Genomic DNA, 21,632 nt, shown 5'->3' on the forward strand with positions numbered 1-21,632 from the left:
CAGAAAATGAAACAACAGAGGGAAAATGAAGAAGGACCTACCAACGGCGCCCTCCAACAACCCACCCAAAATCAGATGAGGACAAGGGTACATGTAATGGGAAAATGGAAAAAGGAAAAAAAGGAGGGGACTATGCTAGCAGCTCCCGCCTACTAACCCATCGGAGGGTCTGGTGATCTGCCTTACGATGTCCTACTCAGAATGTGCATTTTCATTATAATAAAATTTACAGAGATTTTGTGTTTATGTAACTCCAAGAACATTTCATGATATTTAACTTTCATATAGTAAGTAAGTGTGTATGGGTTTAACACCTCTATCAACACTATTAGGTTATATGAGAGGAGCGGCCTCCATATTTGATATCTGTCTCCTATAGGATTCATTTTCTTTGCTGATATTATAACACATTTGATACTATTTTAAAGGAGTGGAATATTTTTATAAAAAGAGTTGGAGCAAAGGGTGTCCTAAAAAACCTATTCAAGAAGATAAAATGCTTTTTCAGTTCAGGTGACAATACATTATTACCAATGCAATTTTTGAGTGAGAGAACAAGCTTTTTAACATTTGCAGAAAAAACACAGTAAAAACAACACATGGATGAAATATAAAATGGTCAAGAAAAGTAAAAAGAATGGACAAAAACACCACACGAAACAAGCTTGTTATAGAATTTCATTAAATTTTATTTTCAGAATAGAAATTGCTGTGCACTGTTTCAACACTAAGGTGTTCACCTCGTACTCAACAAAGCTGAAATTTGCCACTGAAGTCCAGTGTCAGAAACTTCCTCCATCAAATCCCGAGATGAAACAATCATGATTTTAGCCAGTTATATTTGTCCCCCCCTCTCCCCTAAAACTTTCACCTAATACAACCACCCTCTGCACAGCTTCTACATGGCTGTCCAGGGCTCCACACTGACGCCAGACCAGTTCACTTTTTCCATATTTTGAAACATCCGTCATTAGCGTGAAACAACACATCTCCTCAAAGTAATAATTCTCACACTTGACAAAGTGCCAGGTTTTTCTTCCCCAACCAACAGGCTCAAGAGTGGAAGGCGTTGTGATGAAATGAGAAACATGATAAATGACAAGTCCATTTTTCCATCTTTGCATAAGCTTAGTACAAAACCAGGATTCTTATCCGAAACGAGAAAAAAAACCCCAGCAACCCCCAAGGGCAATGCCATAACACTCATGGAATGATGTCCACATAAAATGTTGTAGACATTTAGTTTCACATAATATCCACTTGGTACTTCATGCCATACCAAAACTTTCTACCATTTCTTAACTCCAAGCGCAACAATCATTTTCACTTTCAAAACATTTCTTAGGAAATTACAACCAAAAGTAAAAAGGAAAACACGAAACAGAGAACATCTAAACCATGAATCTGAAGGCTTGAGGGGGAGGGAACCGACTGAGTCAGAAATCGACTGAGCAGACAGGGTTATTAAGTGTATAAAAGAAAGATAGAACTTTAATATTAACTTCATCTTTAAAGGTGATGAAAAAAGCACCCAACTAAAGTAGACTGAAAACTGCTGCAAACTTGGCCCCAATAAAAAAGGGATACCCTACGAAACCCCTGGGAAAATACTATCTGGAATATCAAGTATTAAGGCTGTTGTAAATTTCACAGAAAAAAAAAATCAAAAAAATCCCACACTCATTTTTTGAAGTACAAAGTAACCATTTAAATGTAGTGCCAAACAAAAAAAAAGGTTCCTATATCAACAAAATCATTTAAACAAACAAAACTATAAAACTTCAACAGGATATGATGCAGTTAATGAGGAAAGTACAGGTCTCTTCATCTTCCTCTAGCAAAGGGGACTAAAAGTAAAGGTTTAACCACCAGCATTTCAGAGGTCAAACCATTACTTTTACCAAGTCAGATGGTAAATAAAGTGTCACGACAGTAAAAAAAACCCAAACCCACAGGGGATTAATATTGAGCAGAGTAGCAAATTTTCTTCAAAATTACTTTCACCTATTACCAAGAGTGATGTTTTTTCACACTAGAGAAAAAAAAATGAACTCCAACAACTAGCAGTTAAAAGGCAGCTTTGTTCACAAGGAGGGCCTTGAGAGAAAATGGGTTTAATCGAGCCAGCAGAGTCTCAATTTCCCCATAAGCGGCAAAACAATTTTCTGGAAAAAAACCCAAAACAATAACCAACCAAACACCTTTTACAGTAACACAATATGCTCTTTATCATGATAATGGTGACACACATTCAACCATTTTGATTGATCTATCGACATTCCACTGGATGCAGTGAGGACTTAACCACACTAAAGGGCTTGCTCTATAATATATACATGCATGTTTTCCTGTGTGACACAAGTGCACAGTTTTTTCTATGCTTTCATCTTCACAACCTGCCAAGAGGCAATGCCTAACCACATTTATCACACGCACGACAAAAACTTTTTTCATCTTGGCACTGGCAAACTCTAAACATCAATCACAAGACAAAGACAATAACAATGTACTCTAATTAACAGAAGTTAACGTAACATAAAATTTGTAAAAAAAAACCAAAAGAAGTGAGCATGTGTAATCCAGAGAGGAAATACAATTTGTAATCATTTACTGTGTCAGACGAGGTGGATATGATAAAAACTTGTCCACATAAAAAGCAAGGTTTATAGCATATTTGCTCTGCTTGAAAAAGCTTGACAATTGCCTAAAACCTCCCTAATAAATAAGAAATAAACCTCATTGCTATATTATCCTACTGTTAGATATAAATTAACTAGGTGGTTTACAGGTGAGAAAGGTATGTTAGCCACAATCAAATTATATATATCTGATGTTTAGAGGTCAGCTTGAACATTCAAGACCACGCCTTTAAACTCACACTGCTTATGTATAGAACTATTCACATCGTATGACGTTTGAAAAACTACGGTACATGATAGGATTGTGCCGGGCCCATAAATACAACACACAGCATTGAGTTATATTATGTCAAGGACACAAATCCTGTAGAATGATCCTGATCATAAGAGTACAAGTGGTGGTGCGTCTCTGATTAGTTGGAATATTACAGGCTCTCACAATACACTTGTCAATAACATTGAAATTGTAAATAAAAACAGAAATCCACCAGCATTAAATACATTTCAGACACATACTGGAAAACAATAATAAGAAAACAGTAAAGATATGTTTACATAAATTATACCAAAAACAACAATAAGACAAGCACATAGTTTATAGACTGAGTAAAGTCTGAAATCTCAAAATATATGGACCTGAATTCATTTGGCAACACAAGAGCTGTTCTATAAAGTGATAATTGAGGATCCAGTGTCCATTTCAGTGCGCATACTCAAGTCCAAGTCAGACGTTGCAGAATATTATCTGGCACACAAAGTGAACTGGGCCAAGAGAGCAGTACTTCATTTCTTTGAATTTCAGAAAGGAGAGAAGAGTGGAGTATTCTAATCTTCACTCAATGTAGACACGAGAGACAGACAAAATCAAAGGCAAAACAAAGATTGAATAATAAAAGGTTACACATATCAACATGTCCTCTGGTTGTAGCAACTTGAGCCGGCACAACAAACTTTTGAATAAGAAACTAAAAATTCAAATTCACACTCACATCACACCCACACGTAGAATCATCGATTAATAAATACATTTATCTGTGTTGACAACACTGGAATCAAGACATGTTCCCTGCATTTGATATTGGACAATTGGTAACTAGCATTTATCGTGAGTACGTGAGTACAGTTATAACCTTCCTCCACACATTGGTCTTCCAACAACACGTCTGCTGTTGTTAATTCTATTACATCAGGTCGAGAGCTTGTAGAAATTCTTTTCGCAGGGATTCTCGTCTACCATGTCCTTCACACAATACAGTGTTCACGATAAAACAAGTGTTTACCTCTTCCCCTCCCGACAAAAAATAAGAAACAATTCATGCAGATATAAGCTCAAGACTTTGCACTTGCTGCCGCGTTCAGTTTTTCGTACATGTCAGCAATTTCCTTGGTAAAATTCTTGTGTGCATCAGAACGTTTCAATTTGAAAGTTGGGGTGAGCATGCCATTCTCCACTGAGAACAACTCAGGATGAACGTAGATATCCTTGACCTAAATGAACAAAGAGAAAAAATAAAAAAAACGTTATTGTTGCGATCGACTGAGAAGCAGTTGAGCCTTCTCTTTTCATCTCTACCCCTTTTAGCAGAACGAAAATGTCCATCTCAATATTGTGTTCACCCTGGGGTTTGCAATGCTGACAAGAGCAACTCTACAAAATTATCACTAAAAACAAGTTCAATTTGTGAGAAGTAAGGGTTTTACAGCCCTTATAACACAAACAGGTAACACAGCTGCTGAGGTTACGAGGTGTAACCAGAGAGACATACAAAGAACATACAAAGAAAAGAAGGATGAAAGGTAGGGACAGTCAACTACCCATGCGTAATCTTGAAACTTTTCAACTCCTTTGGGGAATTTGACTAATCAGAAACTAACCATTACATGCCTCTGTTCCTACACAGCAAAAACCCATACATAGCTGGATCAGTCAAAGAATAGGGTCTGGTAATGTCAACAGAATAAGAGCACAATCAGAGATTTTATAGTTAAGAACAGGTTTTTTTCCCCATAGTTATTGTATTTACTCTTAGCCATTAGCAATAACAAAACATTTCCTCCACCTGGCCATCCGGGTCCAAATTCACTGTTGTGTTTAAAACAGATGTAAAAACCCCCCAGAATACATCATATTCCAGCTTGGTGTTCACAACCAGATCTGTGCAATAGAGGATTGGCATTAAATGGATGAAGCATTTGCCATTTTTAATGATAGAATGTCTCCGTCCTTGAAAAACTAATTAGTACAGTGTAATTTTTAAAAAGATTATTATAAACCCACCTGCTCAAGCGAAGACAAGCCATTCTTCTTGGACAAATCTATCAGATCTTTAAAGATGGCCTTTTTCACCTCCTGTAAGAAAAATTGTCATGCAATATTAATAAACATATTTTAAGAAATGATGAAAACTTAGGTTACGCATGATATCAATCATGATTTGTTGATTAGAACCCTAAATCACAGGAAAATCTATCTGAACGGGACATAATTGCAATCCACAGGCATTTTAATCCTTTTACAAACATGAAGACAAAAGACACGAATAAAAATTATGCCTTAATAACTGAACTTTCATTACCCTACTCCAGTCACAAATAATACAAACTAGTTCACCCCCCCCCCCCATATATATTTGCTGCGACCTGAAATGGTCATTTTTAAAAGAACTTTTTAGTTCTGTTTCGCTATAGATCCAAACTGACGGATCTTCTCTATTCACGATGCCAAAGGTCTTGAGGGCACCTAAGCATTGTCTCCATGCCGTGTGCAGAACTTAAGAAATGTCAGGGATGGTGAGTTTGTGGAGAGGTAATGTTCAATACAAAAAGCTCTCTGCTCTTTACTAAATGTAGCCATGATCTCAGCAGGCAAACAAAATTTGGGAAAAATAATATCTGCAGACTTCTGTTGAGTTGTTAGACTGCTGTACCTTGCAATAGGACACGTTTTTGCAACTTTTAAAAGGTAGGCCTAATGCAAACTGGTGCGTCATGCTATGAAAATGGCGACAAGTATCTTTTGGCTTCCAAACATTATGTTCAAATCTGAAACTCAAAACTTCAGTATGGAGGAAGATATTTACAAAACAAGTTGTAAAGTTTTTTTTGGATCACCCTGTACATATGCAGGAGCAGGTCAGTTTTGGTGGCTATAATTAATCTTTGCCATTTATTCCCTGAAGGTCGACTGATTAGTTACTGAACGCAAAGGTAAGCCATTACACCCAGAGCACACGACCAGTCAATTCAGTTTGATCGAGTCAAGGCCCGCCAGATTTTCCTCCATAGAGGGACAAAAGCTGCCATTTGGTCACAATTTGATTAAATCTTTCAAAATCAAACAAGGTTGTTTTTGGAAGATTTGTTCAAACTGTCCCAAAATGGCAGATTTTGCCCCTCTACAAAGGAAAATCCTGGCTAGCCCTGACTGAATCAAATGTATCAAATGGGCAAGGTGCTCTGGGTGTTTGTCAAAGGAGGGTGTTTACCTCATTCTTGCACAATTCTTCCATACTGCCAGTCACTCCAAGCTTGCTGGCCAGGCCTGGCAACGTCTCTGGGTCAGGTATCACAATGCTTACCAGACATGCCTGGGATAAAAAAGTTCACATAAAATGATACAAATTTTCCAAAACACTTCCGGACCTTTTCAAAATGACACGAAGAATACCCTGTCCTTAGACTTAATTGGAACAAAGACAAAAAACACTGAATATAATCTGAAGACTACTGCCGTATCAATTCTTCTATGTTACAAGGAAAATTGAAAAGAATCTGTACTTTCACGGAGGCTGTAACAGGCCGAACATTTTAGCAATTGAATTCAGGAAATGAGAAATTTAGGTTCTATCATTTTGTATCACACATTGTTGGTCCATTCAAATTTTTATACAAACATGCACACCCCTACATTAGCATAGACATTAGGATTGATCCAGTCAGACAAAATGGAAAACAATCTTTTCAATAAATATTTTCTATAATCTCGCAGCATACCAATTGCCCCACCCCCCAAAGAAAGACAAAACCCCCCCCAAAAAACAACAACCTGAAACTCCGAGCATCACAGGACATGATTTCATTTCGATTGGGAAGGTGGTTCTACAGCATTATCGACACAGTACATCATGCTTTTCTAAGCAATCTGTTTAACAAACAAGACTGCGAGCACAAATGTACTCATGTCTGCGCTGCCACATTAAATCACTTCCAAGGCACAAATATTTCATTTAACTCCCATTTCATTTTTGAAGTTGAAATAAATATTGTTATAGGTTTAGGTTGGAGAAAGTCCATACCTGCAAGCTGTCCCCATGGACGTAAACCTGAGCCAGATATGGTGACTGGGCAAGGATATTCTCAATCTTCTCTGGAGCAATATATTCACCCTGAAAAACAGAAGGAAAAAAGCATTTAGGGTCTGAAAGCAATATGTAAAACAAATTCGTTAGCCATGTGTGACACTATTGTATTCGTATGCATATAGACAACTTAAAAACACATTTACCTTTGAAAAAGCTGAGCCATTAACTCAAAAGATTTTGAGTGTTTTCGAGACTATTTTATTGGAAAGGTAGAGGCAATGTAGCAAAGATCAGATACTTTAACTCGAGCACTTTTGCAAGATCTCCTGATAAATTCACTCACCAACGTAAAGTTATTTGTTTTTATACATTCTAAATTCTTTTTCTGACAGACACACAGTGTCTCTTGTCTTTCAGGCAGGTTGTAGACAACCTAATTATTTACACTGATGATCAGTTGCTTCAACTTGGGGGGTGGGTGGGGTGGGAAGCCGAATTATTTATAACAGGTGCAATGTACACACAGGACATGTAACGTGTTTTTTGCTATTATCCGAGAAAACTAAGCGCTTGATCCCATCAGGCCATCCACTTATGCCTGCACTTTGGTATGAGACTTAAGAAGCTCAACATTAAGGAGCTCTAATCCATATATTAAATATACTGATACACGATTCTCTTCCATCTATACACCAAGCAGTTCAGTGAAATTCCCAACATTACCAGTTGTGTTGTTTGGTGTGGCAAAGGCCTGTGATCACCATGAAACTGGGTACCTATTTCATTCTTTGTGCAGAGAGTTAAAGGAAGCAGAAGAATTACAGCAGAGAGAGGGAAATCGACACAACAATTGGCAAATGGGGAGAAAGGAGAGGAGACAAATCACTGTTTGTGCTTCACAACAAATTGCTCTTGAACATCTAAGGCAAAATCTCAATCACTACGTAGTATGTATTTAGTAGCTCTAAAAACAGTTACATTTTTAAGACAGCTTAACCAGAGATACAAAAGTCATAATTCCTAACATCTTCTGTTAACTTAATAGTCTTACCTGAGCTAATTTGAAGATATTCTTCTTTCTGTCAATGATCTTCAACGTGCCGCTCTGAAAGAACAAAAATCCACTTGAAAGAAGAGAGGAATAACAAAGTACAGTATGAGATAACTTTGACGTTAATGAAGGAGGATGAAGTTGTAATGTGGATAAAAAAAACGCATATAAAAAAAAAAGAACTAACTCCCCCTCCCATGTAGTAGTCAAGCACTTTGATGCCGCATGCAAAAGACTCAAGTTTGATTCCCATTTGGGATTATGTTGTATTTCTCCTAGCCCAGGTGACCTCAACATGCAAAGTCGAAACCTGTCTCCCACATGAGCTAAACTGTGTTGATTGGAGCCAAAAACAGTCAACACTATTTTCTTTTTTAAATAGAAAAAGGGAAGTTTTTAAAAATGATTTCGAACAAATTAGGCGCAAAAGTTGAGAAATTTTTTAAAAAATTTGACACTACTGGGGGTTGTGGTGAAGCAGGGTATACAAGTGACATTTCTTAGAAGTTCCCAGAATTTACGAATGAGGTCCAAATTCATTTGGTCCACCTGCAAAGCTTTTTGTAGCAGTCCCACATCTTGTCAGTACACTTAGCGCAGGAGCCTTCTAAACATCCTACTTTACTGCTCGCAGGACTAAAAAAACAAATCCGACAAACAAATGTGTCCCAGCTAAAAGTCGCAACTTTTTTCCATGTTACAGTGCAACACTCACAGGCATCCATTCGCCAATGTCTCCCGTGTGCAGCCAGCCATCCTTGTCAAGTGCCTCATCTGTCTTGGCTTGGTCCTTCAGGTATCCCACAAACACATTTCCACCTTTCAAGCACACCTAACCCCCCAAAAAAAATCAGCCAAAGAAAAAGTTAAGTCCAAATGAAATTAAAACAATTGAAACATAACAAAATAATGAAAAACATTTATCAACAAGTTAAATTCAAATGAAATTGAAACATAATAAAATAATAATAAACACAACACTTGAGGCGAATTACTGTCTGCTGTGAGGGTTGGAACGGAAAAAAAAAGAAGAAGAACAAAAAATGAAAAATATGCGATAATACTTTTACACCCTACTTCAACACGTAAACAATATATAGAGGGTTGTCACCTAGTTAAACCTTAACTCAAAAGCTGGAAAGTTATACCAAAAAAAGTGAAAAGAAATAAGCAAGATTTCAGGCAGCAGGGAATGACAGAGGTAAGACTTTTAAGTGGTACCCTTTGAGAGCTTCCAGTGTATCTCAATTTTCCATCAAAAGACAACTCAATGGTAGAAGTTTGCAGTTTGGCACTGAACTGAAAGTCTACATTCATAACAAAGAAGATTGGAAATCAACGTTCCGTAAGTATGAGGCTTAAAGCTTGCATTTCACCTGAAAAGATGTGTATAAGCATATGTTTTTGATAATGAAGCTTATAAATTTCATAAAATTTTAATTCCAAGGCACGAAACTCACTGGCACAGCTACCACAATCTTAAAATGAAGGGAATTATAAAAACTTTCTTTCCTCCTTCAAGAAAAGCTGTAACAACAGAATTCAAAGATACAGACGAATGACTCACCTCGCCTTTGTTATTATTGGAATAGTAGTCCATCTCAGGCACATCTTCCAGCTTTACCATCAGACTTGGAAGGGGGGGACCAACATGCCCTGACACCAGGAGGGAAAAATTTGAATTTACATTTTAACACAAAGAAATCAATATTTGACTCCCTCTAAAATAAAAAAAGCAATCCCTAAATGTTGAGACACAAAGCCATTCAGGCAGTCTTGCAGACAAGATGCATTATAACAAAATATCCTGTTTATCTTTACAAGATACATTTACTACACACACACATAATAAAAAAAAATAATTTACAAACAAAAATTGTTTGTTGTAACACTTATAATGATTATTAAGTCATGATTTTAAAAAAAGGCAAAAATGAAAAACAGGAGAGCAAGGGAATAGAACTGACTGCCTGCCTGTAATTAAAAGACAGAGTTCTGAAACAACTGTAAACAATTCATGAGAACCTACCAGCAAGAGAAAGTACAGGTCTTCTTTTTGAGTATTAAAGACAACATAATATCTTATCCCATACCCTAATTTTACGATGTTAGACATGGATCAGAAAAAATGGGAAAATACAATCCCAGGCACATATATGTAAAGAATTGCTACCACAGCTTGTTCTCAGGTTTCTAGATGCATAATATCTGAATTGCAAGTACCTGGTTCAGAATCTCCGACGACTGTAACCGTAGCTATCCCTGTATTCTCCGTCTGTCCATATCCTTCAAGAAGCTGCAGAAACAAAAACAGCATTACAGATTCATTCACTACACACTTTGCATCATCACGATGAACTGGTATCTTTTCTTTCCAAAAATCTCTTTGGATATTCCTTATGTTTCACAGCAGAAAAACCACTCAACAACAGGGCTTGGCCATAAGGGGAAGACAAAAATGGCTATTTCAAATAATTATGTAACCCATTCCTTCATAATGTCAAAAATTTTACATGTTTCATAACTGAGTTCTTAATTGAGTTCTTTGTCTAACATTGCCATTCTCAGCTCTGGATCTTATTAGAAATCTACATTTACATTATCCTTCTCCTATCCTTCCAATAGCAAAAGGTCCATCTGTAACAGCATGGGTGAACATTAGAGTGGTTCAGAAGAGCACAAATAAGTTCTAGATAATCAATTTGCGACATAAACTGTCATTAACATCTGGCTAAGTAACTTCTGTACTGAGAAGACAGAAAAATGGAAGGAGGATTTGCAAATTCCTGAATGTTGTAAAGAAAAGGATGCCCTTTCCTTCCTTTTGATACAATATTAAGCATGAGCTTTGCGTTTGGGAATACTGACATTTCACTTTGGAATATAGACTAATAAAATATGGAGGAAATTCTTTTATTTTCAAGAAGCCATCTTCTTCATAGCCATCTAAAGCTGAAAGCTCACTCAACAGTACTTACAGGACATCCAACAATGCACCTCAAGAAACTGAGGACTGTGCTAGAAATGGGGGCAGAGCCAGTGGTGATGACTCGCACTCGTCCCCCCAACGCCGCCTGTACTGTGCGGAACACAATCTTGTCCCAAATACTGTTGTTGCGAATCACTCCCCTGAAAACACACAATATAGTTATGAAACATTTAAATACGCATGCCTTTCGAAACAGAAAAAAAAGCAATGGTCTTAAAACACTGTTTTTAACATACTATAAATGCTACAAGCTACATAGGAAACTTTCACCATCTTTCATCATATATGATTGTCACAAGACTTGCTGGATATTTTTCAATGTCAAGTGAGGAACTTGTGAAAATCAAAAGAATCCTGAAGGACAGAGACAACCAGGTTTGTGAAACAAGAAATGTATACACCTTATCAAACTGTCCCTTACATTAATAAACAAGAGAGTTTTCACTCAAAAAACAGATACACCAGTAAGGCTTAAAAGAAGAAAAATCATCTACCACTGCCCCCCCCCCCCCCCACCTCAAATAACCTTTTTCCATTATACATAACTAAAAATGACGTATAATTTCTTTACCGTTTTAATTCTTTGCTCTTGCTGTTCAAAGCCATGTTAAATAAGAACTTCTTCACTTTGCTGGCGTTTACTCCAGACATGACCTGTGGACAGAAATGACAAATTGTACTCACTCCACATAAAAAGAGTGATAGCGCAACCCAAGCAAAATGATCAGTCCTTTAGGTACAGCTCTTTCAGTACTCGATGTAAAGGGAACTGTAGAAGTTTTAAACTCGTATCAACACTAATTAGATCATTCAGGGGGCAGGCAGTTTCGACTGCCTGTCGCAGCTAACTCAGGCTGAGAGGAATACAACATCCAAGCAGAAAGACGGAGTTATTTGATAAATATTCTTCCTTCATAAGAATTGAAATTGTGTCTTCTTCTCGCGACGGTGAAGCACGTAACTACTACACCTGTCACCGGTCTGTTTTTTCTGATAATTTTTATTCAAATCTGTGACTTCAAGTACAACTGAGATAAGTGGACTGAGCAACAGATTCAGATCTTCATTCATTCCTACCCAACAAGCAAAGTTTTACAAAACAATTTTTCACTCAGGACATTAATCCTTTTCATTGCAAAAATTATCAGTTTAACTTTTCTTTTGCTTTCTGCAGCTGGTCTGTTACATTTCTCCCCTTGCCATACTGACAGAACCGAACTGCCTTACCTTGTCATAAAACCTGTTCAGCAACCTCGGCACTGATGGGAATAGGGTTGGCTGCAGTTCCTTAATATCATCCATGAGTTTCCTCACATCTCCTTGGAAGAATCCAATTTTGGCTCCCACAGTAACAAGACAACTCTGAAAGAAAATTGAATTGCGGTTGAAAGTAAGGCACCATTTTTTCAAATATGATATTCTATTCTTTTCAACAAGTACCCAGATAGATAAATCTTCTAAACAGGGGCAACATAATAGCAAATGAGTTTCAAATAAAGAGTTATTGAGAAAATCATACAAGAAACAGTCATCAGAAACACAAAGGCAGAAGCACTGTTGCCATTTCACAGCCAAGGGAGGGAATATATCAGTAAAATTTGCAGCCTTGTGTATAAATATGGCTATACAGTTTCATCACAATAAATTTCTATGATATCTTATAGAAGAGCTTGCAAGATTAAGGGACTGATATAAGTAAGAAAAACCCCCCACATTTTGGTTTCAACAAACCAGGCCTATCTAAGTGGACAAAGCGCAAGAAGGAAATCTGGAACTGTCTGTACAAGAGTTAACCCATAGAGATAAAAAGAATCTCAATATGGTAATCAACACTTCCCCTCTCATTCATATTGACATTAACACCCAGACTTGAGCAAACAGCAAGAAGAACAAGAGAGAGGAGCTCACATTTATCAGCAGCAAAACATCCACCCTTAGGTCAAGAGAAATTCTATAAGTGCAGGTAAAGGTCTCCGGCATTGCTGCTGTAATTGACATAATGGTAAAATTGCTCTTGTTGGAAAGAACGAGGCCAGTAACAGCTTTTTAGTTTGAGTAAAGAGAAGCATATCACCACAATAACAGCTATTCAGTTTAGAGAGAAAGAGCAAAACAGACAGACAGAAACAACAGAGGGAAAGCCCAGGAGAACCAGTCGTTACTTTAAATAGCATACCTCCAGAGCTCTCTCATATGAATGAGCCAATGGTAGGTAGGAGATGAGCACATCCTCATTTGTGATTTCCACACCGCAGCTTTCCTGCACAGATAACACACAAAACAAGGGTAAATACAATTCACATTTTGAAAGGACTACAAGATAGGACATTTTATAAAATGTTTAATTCTCACGTGGAAAATAAAAGGACGAAAAAACAAAAGTGAGAGTCTGATTCCTGGCTAAATTAAATAAAAGTGCTTTATTTTCCTCAGTTCACTGAGTTGTAAATCCGTACCAGGCAACTGGCAGAAGTGGAATTCGTTGAAAGAGAGCGCTATATGCCCAGCATACTGCAAAACTGAATGCCCTAAAACTCTTTTATTAAGAGTTAACAAGAGATCACTCCAAAACCTACTTACAATAGTTTGTAATGATTAGCAATCTGTATATGTATAATAATGTGAGTCATGAAAGTTGATTTAAAAAAAACCCACCTAATTTTTCTGCCTGTTAGGTAATTTTAATCACATTTTCTTTTTTGGCTAAACACCTTTTCTGTCTATTAAAAAAAAAAACACAACCAATTTCTGTGTGCATTTAATTGAAAAATGATAAAATGCACCAACAAAATTTAAATTTGCATTTTCCAAGGATTCACAAGGTCTGGAAGTCACAAAACTTAGGCGTTCATTTTCTCGCTAATTTTATCTCTGACACCAAGTGACCCTCACCTCCTTCAATCGCAAAGATATCTCTACTTCTATTCATGATAGATGGGCATTGTTTTCATCAAAAGCAAGACAAATCAACAAGCTTTAAGATAAAATCAATTACTCCATATGCCCAAATATTGACGAATGCCCGATTCCACTGAGTCATGACACAAATATCTATGTAATTTAACAGTTAGGCAAATACGTAAAACTCGAATATCTTCAATACATTTGTTTTCTATAGAAAACATCACTCACCAGCACTTTCAAAGCTGCGGACACACAAACTGCCATATTTCTGTGAGTAATCATGGCTCCCTTGGGAGTCCCTAGAGAAGGCAGAGAAAAAAAAATTTTTTGAAATAAAAGAAATTCTACCCCGGCATTCAAAACAAACTTCTTCAAATATGAAACATTTAAGTTGAATGACAGAGCTGTTAGTAAACTATATAAACAAGAAGAGTCTACAGCGAAAATAATATATTTCTTCTTTGTTTGTTTGTTTGAGTGGGTGTTTTACAATACTATCGACTCAGTTTAGGTCATGTAAGTGCCAAAAAACGTTTCACTTTTGTGAATCTAGTTAAGTATTAAAGGGATGGACAGATATTTATAAAAGTCTGTAAATATGGTAACGTTTTATTCATATATTCCTTTAATCATTCTTTTTTTAACTGAGAAAAATAATGCTTTATAAAACTGTTTTACCCAAAGGAAAGTTTCAGCAACATCAAATAATTCCTTTAGACTTTAAACATTTCTTTTGTTTTTAATATTATGGTATAGGTTTAACGCCCCTATCAACACTATTAGGTTATTTAAGGGGCGGGACCTCCTAGTTTAACGTCCGTCTCCGATAGGACCGAACCAAGTGGGAAGTTCATGTAAAGTACTTTCCCAAGGACACAACGTCGGACCGAGCTGAGGCTCGAACCCCCAAACTCGCAATCTCACGATTACGAGTCAGGTAGCCTAACCACTAGGCTACCGACGCCACCTGTTTTTAATATTAAAAGGTAAACATAGACAAGTAATGCCTACAGTAGAGACTATCTCTTCACAATACCTGTGGTTCCACTGGTGTAGCAGACCATGCACAAGTCATCTGGCTTAGGAGGGTGAGATTCCACAGGGTTTTCTCTGCCAAGTTTCTGTAAACAGAAGCAGACATTAATGCAACAAGCTTGCTAGGTTAAAAAAAACCCAAAAAGCAACGGATTAGCTCGCTCTCGCCCCCTCCCCCCCCAATAAAAATGTAAAAATTTGCTTTTGTCATTGCTGAATGCAGTCAGCACAGAAGAACAACTCAATAAGTCGCAATGGAATACTAGTAGCATCAAATAAGTCTAAAAATAAAGAAACACCAAATTGTCAAAATCAGAACATGTAAAGTTCAAATGGTTTTAGACTTTCATTACAGTTCTCGAGAACTGCAACCCCAAAAAGCAGATCATTGCATTAAATAAAGCATTTGAGATTAATGTGAATGTACCAAAGACTCCACATTCAGGCATGCATCACTTCTGCAGGCAACTTCAGCTGGCATTAACGTTTGACTTGATGGACCTGCCTTGAGCACAACTATCTATACCATACTGGGCACTTGTTTGCCTCAGTCTACAGCAGTGTACTGTACAGCAGTTATTTTTTTGTTTTTTAAAAACTTTTTTTTTGTGTGTGTTTTGCCCCATTTTTTTTTCAATAGTTTTGAATTTGCAAATTGAGTTGTTCCAATGCAGAAGTGCCCCTGGTTACATTTTGCAAACAACTTAAATCCCCAAATTTCTTTTAAAATTGTGTAAATTGTGAAAGATAAAAATACTGGTATACACTGTCTAGCAGTCGACCCACAAGGGGTTAGGTCAAGCAAAATCAGGTGGTCACAACATAATCTTAAGACTTCTCTGACAAAAATTGAGGGGAAAAAAAGGGAACTGGTGAAAGGTGCATTACCTCAACTTCGTCAAGGTGCAGGATCTGGATTCCTTCTGCTTCAGCTTTTGCTTTGTTCTCCTCTGTGACAGGCTCAAAGAGTATCATCATAGAAACATCTGGCATCTCTCTCCGCCTATCAAGAAGACTCTTAACCTTTGCATTGTTGTCACAAACAATCACATGAAGGTCCGCTGAAAAGAAAAAACGATTTTTTTTATCTATGCATTTTACCATCTACATGTCCATGGAAAGAGCAAATGTGGAGAAAAAAAGTTATCACCCGCATTTATTATGGGATGCTCAATCCTATATCATACAGTTCTACTACATGTGTAGATGTAGGCTTACCCTAGTAGCTAAAGGAAAGAATATCCCACCACAGTAAATATTCAACACCCCCCCCCCACCCCCCAAATAAAGCAAGCAAAAATAAACGAACAAGAACAATCAATAAACAGCTTGCAACATCCTTTTAAGGAATAAACTTAATAGCATCAGACAGTTTTCCTCTCACTTCTCTCAGGTAAGCTTTTTAGGACATGCCCACTTTGTACCCCACCACTTCTATCTATTCAATGCATACTCTTCTCAAAGACATAAAAGGTGCGGGAGGTTTCTGCTTCATCTGTCCCAACACACAAGGCCAGCAAAATGTGTTTCTAGCTTGTCCTTGAACAAATGAGCTCTGGTGTTCCCCAGTGACATCACTGTATTACTCCAGTCAACGTCAAATCAACCCATCCAGCTTCAAGTTGTCACGACACATCTCTATATTCTGATTGTGACACCTTTTTCGAGTAAATTGCCTATATATTTTTCCCAATTGAGATAATTAGGCCCGTGCAACTGCCAAAATGATAAGAAAATCACAATTTCTTACTCTGGTTCACAGAAAAGCACATCAATGGCTAACCAAGAATAATGGTAAAGAGCAAAATGTAAAGAGAGAAACAACACAGGGACAGTAAAGAAGTAAGACCTAAGTGGTGCCTCCCACATGACAGAGTAAGCAAAGTAAACAATGACAAATCCCAAAAAGAAACAGAAAATAAATAAACCTTGATTGACGATGAAGTTGCAGGCTTCAACTCCCAGAGTATCATATAGAGGGACTGGAGTCATAGAATGATACAAGAAGCCTTGGTCAGCAATGACGTACTGCAAACAGATGAACATGATTAAAACAGCAGTAGTTTTAATTTAATTCTAGTAAGAGTTTTATGTCACTTGCAACACAATAAGGTCATGTAATTGCTGAAGATTAAAGGTGTTACAAGAGAGTAACAAACACAAAATAGAAGGGGGGGAGATAAGGATGATAGATGTTTGATAGGAAAGAAGGAGCAAACCACACGAGAGCACTCGCCAACCACTCACAACAGCAGTAGTTCATTAGGTGCATATCATCAAGAATTAATAAGCTCAAGAGTAACCCAAAAGAAAGTAAAAGAAAACCACACCACCGCACCCACAAACAATCTCCTGCAAGACATGCAGAAACACAGTCATTGGTAAACAGTCATCAATATGCATTTCCAAGAAAAATATGTTTTAGTAAGAGTTTAACGGCATTTGCAACACAATAAGGTCATATAAGTACCGAAGAATAGATTATGTGTTTCAAGACAGTGACATACACCAAAAAGAAGGAGGAGAGACAAAGACGACAGAAGTTTGATAGGAGAGAAGGAGCAAATCACACCAGAGCACCCGCCAACCACCCGCCCAAGAAAACTTTGCCCACTGGAGAGCTGCAGCCATGACAAACAAAGTGACAGCTATCGACATCATGAGGATCTAAAAGAACCAGTGAGAGTAAAAATAAACACATTGACATGATAACGGCCATTTAGTACAAGGAAAAGGACAAAGTAGACTGTCAGAAAACACGGAACGAAAAGGAGTAGGACCTACCAATAGCATCCAAAAATCACAAGCAAAAGAGGACAGAAAAAAAGGAACCCTCTCATAACATGTATCAGTATCAGGACTGTCAGCACCCACTATGCTGGGACCATGTTTTGGTGGGAAATCTACAAGTTGCATATGTCACTAAATTGGTAATTAAATCAAAACAAAAGAATCTTTTTGATAGCTCTTCATCTAATGAAAGAATTCCCAGTAAGAGAGGCACGTTTTCTACATTTGCGGAGCCGAAAACTAATAGGACGTCTAAGTCGTCACAAAGAAATATGCTGGGGTGGCTTGCCCAAGATAAGCTAAGCATAGATTTTTTTGTTTGTTCTGCATCGGCTGTGACTAAAAATGGCCTAAAAAAAAGACATGACATCATGCTGACTTCACAAGAAATTATTACACCTCTAACCGGTTTGAGACAGCAGGCGCAAAAGTCTTTTGACTTGAACATGTACGAGCACTGAAGAGTAATCACTGACAACAAACCTCTGGCCTGTTCTGTGAGTAGATGCCAACACGAGTGTCGTTCTCGGCAGGTAGACCCAACTTGATCAGACCATCTCCAAACGCCTTTGCTCTGGCATTTACCTGCACAAAACAAAAACAATTTCAAGTAAAACTTCAATATACTGATATAATATATTCAGGCAGTTGCAAGACAAGTAAGTGAGTTAAGGTTTGTTACTCACCCTGTCAAGCAGAAATTTTTTGTTGTTGTAATAGTGACAAATACTGCTTGAGGCCCATCACAGCTTACGATCCTCACTTGAGAGGTGGTGAACACATTGAACTAGGTCTGTGACCCACAAAATAAACAGAAAAGGCCTAACAGGCTAAGGGTCTTTAATATTCTAAATGTTGATACGAAGTTGTTCCTTTAATTGGTGTTCACTACCAGCATTAGCATCAAGAAAACCCCTACAAGCCGTATGAGTGTTCTCTTCCACCTTCTAAAAATTTAACATTTTATGTGGTAGTGTTACAATGACGGTGATTTCTCAAAATCTGTCTTTTTAATCTATTTGAAAGTGCGCATGCTTAGTTGCAAGTGTCTGGTGCTCCTAATTTCAAGGAATTTGTATCTGGAACAACAATTGTGCTTGTGACAGTCTTTAAACGAAAATATATAGGCCTATTTGAAATGGTACAGTATTTTTCTTTTTATCAGGACTTTCCTTAGCTAAAACTTTTTACACTCATTTAACATTTACAACTTCCTTCTTAAATTAGTATGCTGTTACTCATACTCGTGACAATTTTAAATGATATTGTGCAAAAGGCAAGTCTGGTAAGTGAGTAATTTGATATATACAGGATTACATTAGTTTGTAGGCTTGAGACCCCAATTTGACCCTGTGTAGCAACCAAATTAGACTGAGGGTTCGAAGAATCCATCAAAATACCTAAGCGCACACCATTTTATCCCAGTACATCACTCAAAACTGTATTTCGGCTATACATAAAAAATGACAGTAAATTACAAACCTCATTGTATGTCATCCATTTAAAAGGTGTATCTGGTGTTGGCTTCCACCCAAGGAATGGCTTATCGCCTGGTGATTGGAAATTTCAAACACATATGAAGTAAAAATTACCACCAAAAAAAAAAAGTTGAAAAGAGATAACATACGTGTACACATGTTCATATTACTCAAAACTACTACCTATACAACAGTGGTGTGTTAAAAGCCTCAAAAGACAATAATGGAAACTTGCACTGACAGGTTCTTTAAAACATTTCACTTAAACAGCTATAAAAAGTAATTATGGTATTCATGTTATATAATATAAAGTAAGATGAAAGCACTAACAACCACATTTCATCATCCATCCAGCTAACGAATTTTAGAGGTTGAGCATGCTCAGTCCCTCTGTTATTGTTAATTGTTAATGCACTGACCTGAACATTACTCTTACCGTTTCATGAATTTCATGCTCAGACTGAAAACCACAAGCACCCTGCAGCTAAATTTATCATGATCATAAGCAAAAGTGTCACAGAAATCAGTTGACAGCGCAGACAGCGAAAGTATTACCTGATAGCACAAGATAATGGGTGCTTACCTGCCAGTTGAACACCTCTCTGGAAGCAGTCATGGACAGTATTAACGCCCTCAAAGTAGTGTGTGAGCAGTTTGTTGTCCTCACACAATCTGGAAATACGTGCTCCATCTATGGACTGAAAAAGCAAACGCAAATATATCAATATTTCATAAAAACGTAAGCCACATAATCCATTCAGTTTACAAACACACTACCAAAAGACACAAAGTCCAAACCAAAACCAGGTGAACAGATGTTCATAAAAGGATAAAAAGAGCATTGAAAATCAGGGAGAATTAAGTTTAGGAACACAGAGAAAAAGATATATTATAGAGATTCGAGAAATATAGAGAGTCTTAATCAGATCTAGATCTACTATAGAACCTAGATCTAGTCTAGTAAAAAAAAAAGAAAAAAGCATTGGAACTGGAAACCTCATCAAGAAGGCAAAAAAGAAATCGGGACATGTAAAATGTGAAAACTTCGGCAAACCCCTTGCCTTCACGTGAACATAGAGAACAGAACAATTCAACGAATTGTAAAGGTCAAAAGATTTCTAGAATCTTACATTTTTACTTTATCCGTCGTCTTGTACCTCATCTAGGGCGTCGGTATGGGATTCCAAATTATTAATATTAGGCCTATTTAAATAGATTTTTCTAAGGTACGACGCACAACTTCCTTTTGGCAAAATAAGCAGAAAACTTCGTTTGCAAGAATAGACATCTAATATCATGATTGGCCGCGAGTCATAGCAAAAGGATGATTTGCATTTGTATACAAATGAATGCGTGTGTGCGTGCGTGCGTGTGTGCGTGCGTGTGCGAGTGTGTGTGCGTGCGTGTGCGAGTGTGTGTGTATGTGTGTGTGTATACGTGTATGTGTGTGTGTATATGTGTTTGTGTGTGTGTATGCGTGTGTGTGTGCGTGTGAACATGTGCATTTTCTAGCAAACCCCATGGCAGAAAACAAACAAACAAAAACTGATGACCTCACAAAAACATCCAAGAGTCGTGTGAAAAACGGGGCGGTGCTTTTGCATGACGCAAATATCTTTTCAAAGACCTAATTTAATCACCATCCCTGATTATTTGTTACACATAGTCTGAACACCCTTTGTTACATTTTTATGTCTTTGGCTAGGTTTCCTCTTTAATAGCTTTATTTGTCTGTAGAAACTTCATTCACACGACAGAGAAGGTGTTACGCGACAACGTCATTCCCATTAGTATGCTGGCGTAGTTCACTGGGTTAAAAAAAACACGGAAATAGATGTATACAGCAAAGTATAGCACTCACACAGGGAGTTGCCATACGCGTTCGCAGGTTGCTAAGGTGCCAGATGGCCTAATTACAGAGCATTATGTTCTCTACAAAGCACTTGGGACGACATCATCATTGACCGAGCAAGAGCGAGCGGAGACGTAAGGAAAAGACAGCCTGCTTCTATTAGAAGGGAAAACAACAAAAAGTAGATTGCCCGTGATCGGCAGCTCCGTTGACGTTCTGCTTGGTAGGCAACTGGAAATCAATACTGGTTACGAGCCCATTTCATCCCAAGATGGAATCCACAAAAACAGAAGGACTTACTAAAAGTACTAATTGGAGGTGGGATTTGTATACGGACCTAAAACAGATGCGATACACCTGAGCAGAGGTGGAGACTTTAGCCCAGGACATAAGCAGATGGAGAGCCCTTGGTCGCGGCCTATACTACAACAACAACAACAACAACAACAACAACAACAACAACAACAACTACTACTACTACTACTTTTAACACGACTACCACTACCACTACCATTACGGCACGGGGTGAGAAAGGATACTGAACATTTCATCAGTCAGAAACAGCTTCAGGTTGACAACCCCCCCCTCCCTCT

At 37.6% G+C, this 21,632-nt stretch overlaps 1 protein-coding gene across 6 annotated transcripts in view; it reads right to left on the minus strand.

The window, feature by feature from the left end:
* Positions 1–668: 668 nt before the first annotated feature.
* The window catches only part of LOC101860731 (long-chain-fatty-acid--CoA ligase 1), a 55,640-nt gene continuing 34,676 nt past the window's right edge, over positions 669–21,632 (minus strand). For all 6 annotated transcript variants that reach the window (XM_005094686.3, XM_005094680.3, XM_013080467.2 and 3 more), the window contains 19 exons: positions 19,771–19,885; positions 19,192–19,259; positions 18,193–18,294; positions 16,848–16,947; positions 15,808–15,980; positions 14,921–15,005; positions 14,113–14,183; positions 13,157–13,240; positions 12,208–12,342; positions 11,552–11,634; positions 10,970–11,120; positions 10,215–10,287; positions 9,559–9,647; positions 8,707–8,823; positions 7,992–8,045; positions 6,935–7,024; positions 6,125–6,226; positions 4,918–4,989; positions 669–4,127 (listed from right to left, as the gene is read on the minus strand). In XM_005094686.3, coding sequence (XP_005094743.1) covers positions 3,969–4,127; positions 4,918–4,989; positions 6,125–6,226; positions 6,935–7,024; positions 7,992–8,045; positions 8,707–8,823; positions 9,559–9,647; positions 10,215–10,287; positions 10,970–11,120; positions 11,552–11,634; positions 12,208–12,342; positions 13,157–13,240; positions 14,113–14,183; positions 14,921–15,005; positions 15,808–15,980; positions 16,848–16,947; positions 18,193–18,294; positions 19,192–19,259; positions 19,771–19,885 — 1,923 coding nt within the window. In that variant the 3' untranslated portion in view covers positions 669–3,968. The remainder of the gene's footprint in view (positions 4,128–4,917; positions 4,990–6,124; positions 6,227–6,934; positions 7,025–7,991; positions 8,046–8,706; positions 8,824–9,558; positions 9,648–10,214; positions 10,288–10,969; positions 11,121–11,551; positions 11,635–12,207; positions 12,343–13,156; positions 13,241–14,112; positions 14,184–14,920; positions 15,006–15,807; positions 15,981–16,847; positions 16,948–18,192; positions 18,295–19,191; positions 19,260–19,770; positions 19,886–21,632) is intronic.

This window comes from Aplysia californica, unplaced genomic scaffold (assembly GCF_000002075.1).
Source record: "Aplysia californica isolate F4 #8 unplaced genomic scaffold, AplCal3.0 scaffold00087, whole genome shotgun sequence".
NCBI classification, from domain to species: domain Eukaryota; kingdom Metazoa; phylum Mollusca; class Gastropoda; order Aplysiida; family Aplysiidae; genus Aplysia; species Aplysia californica.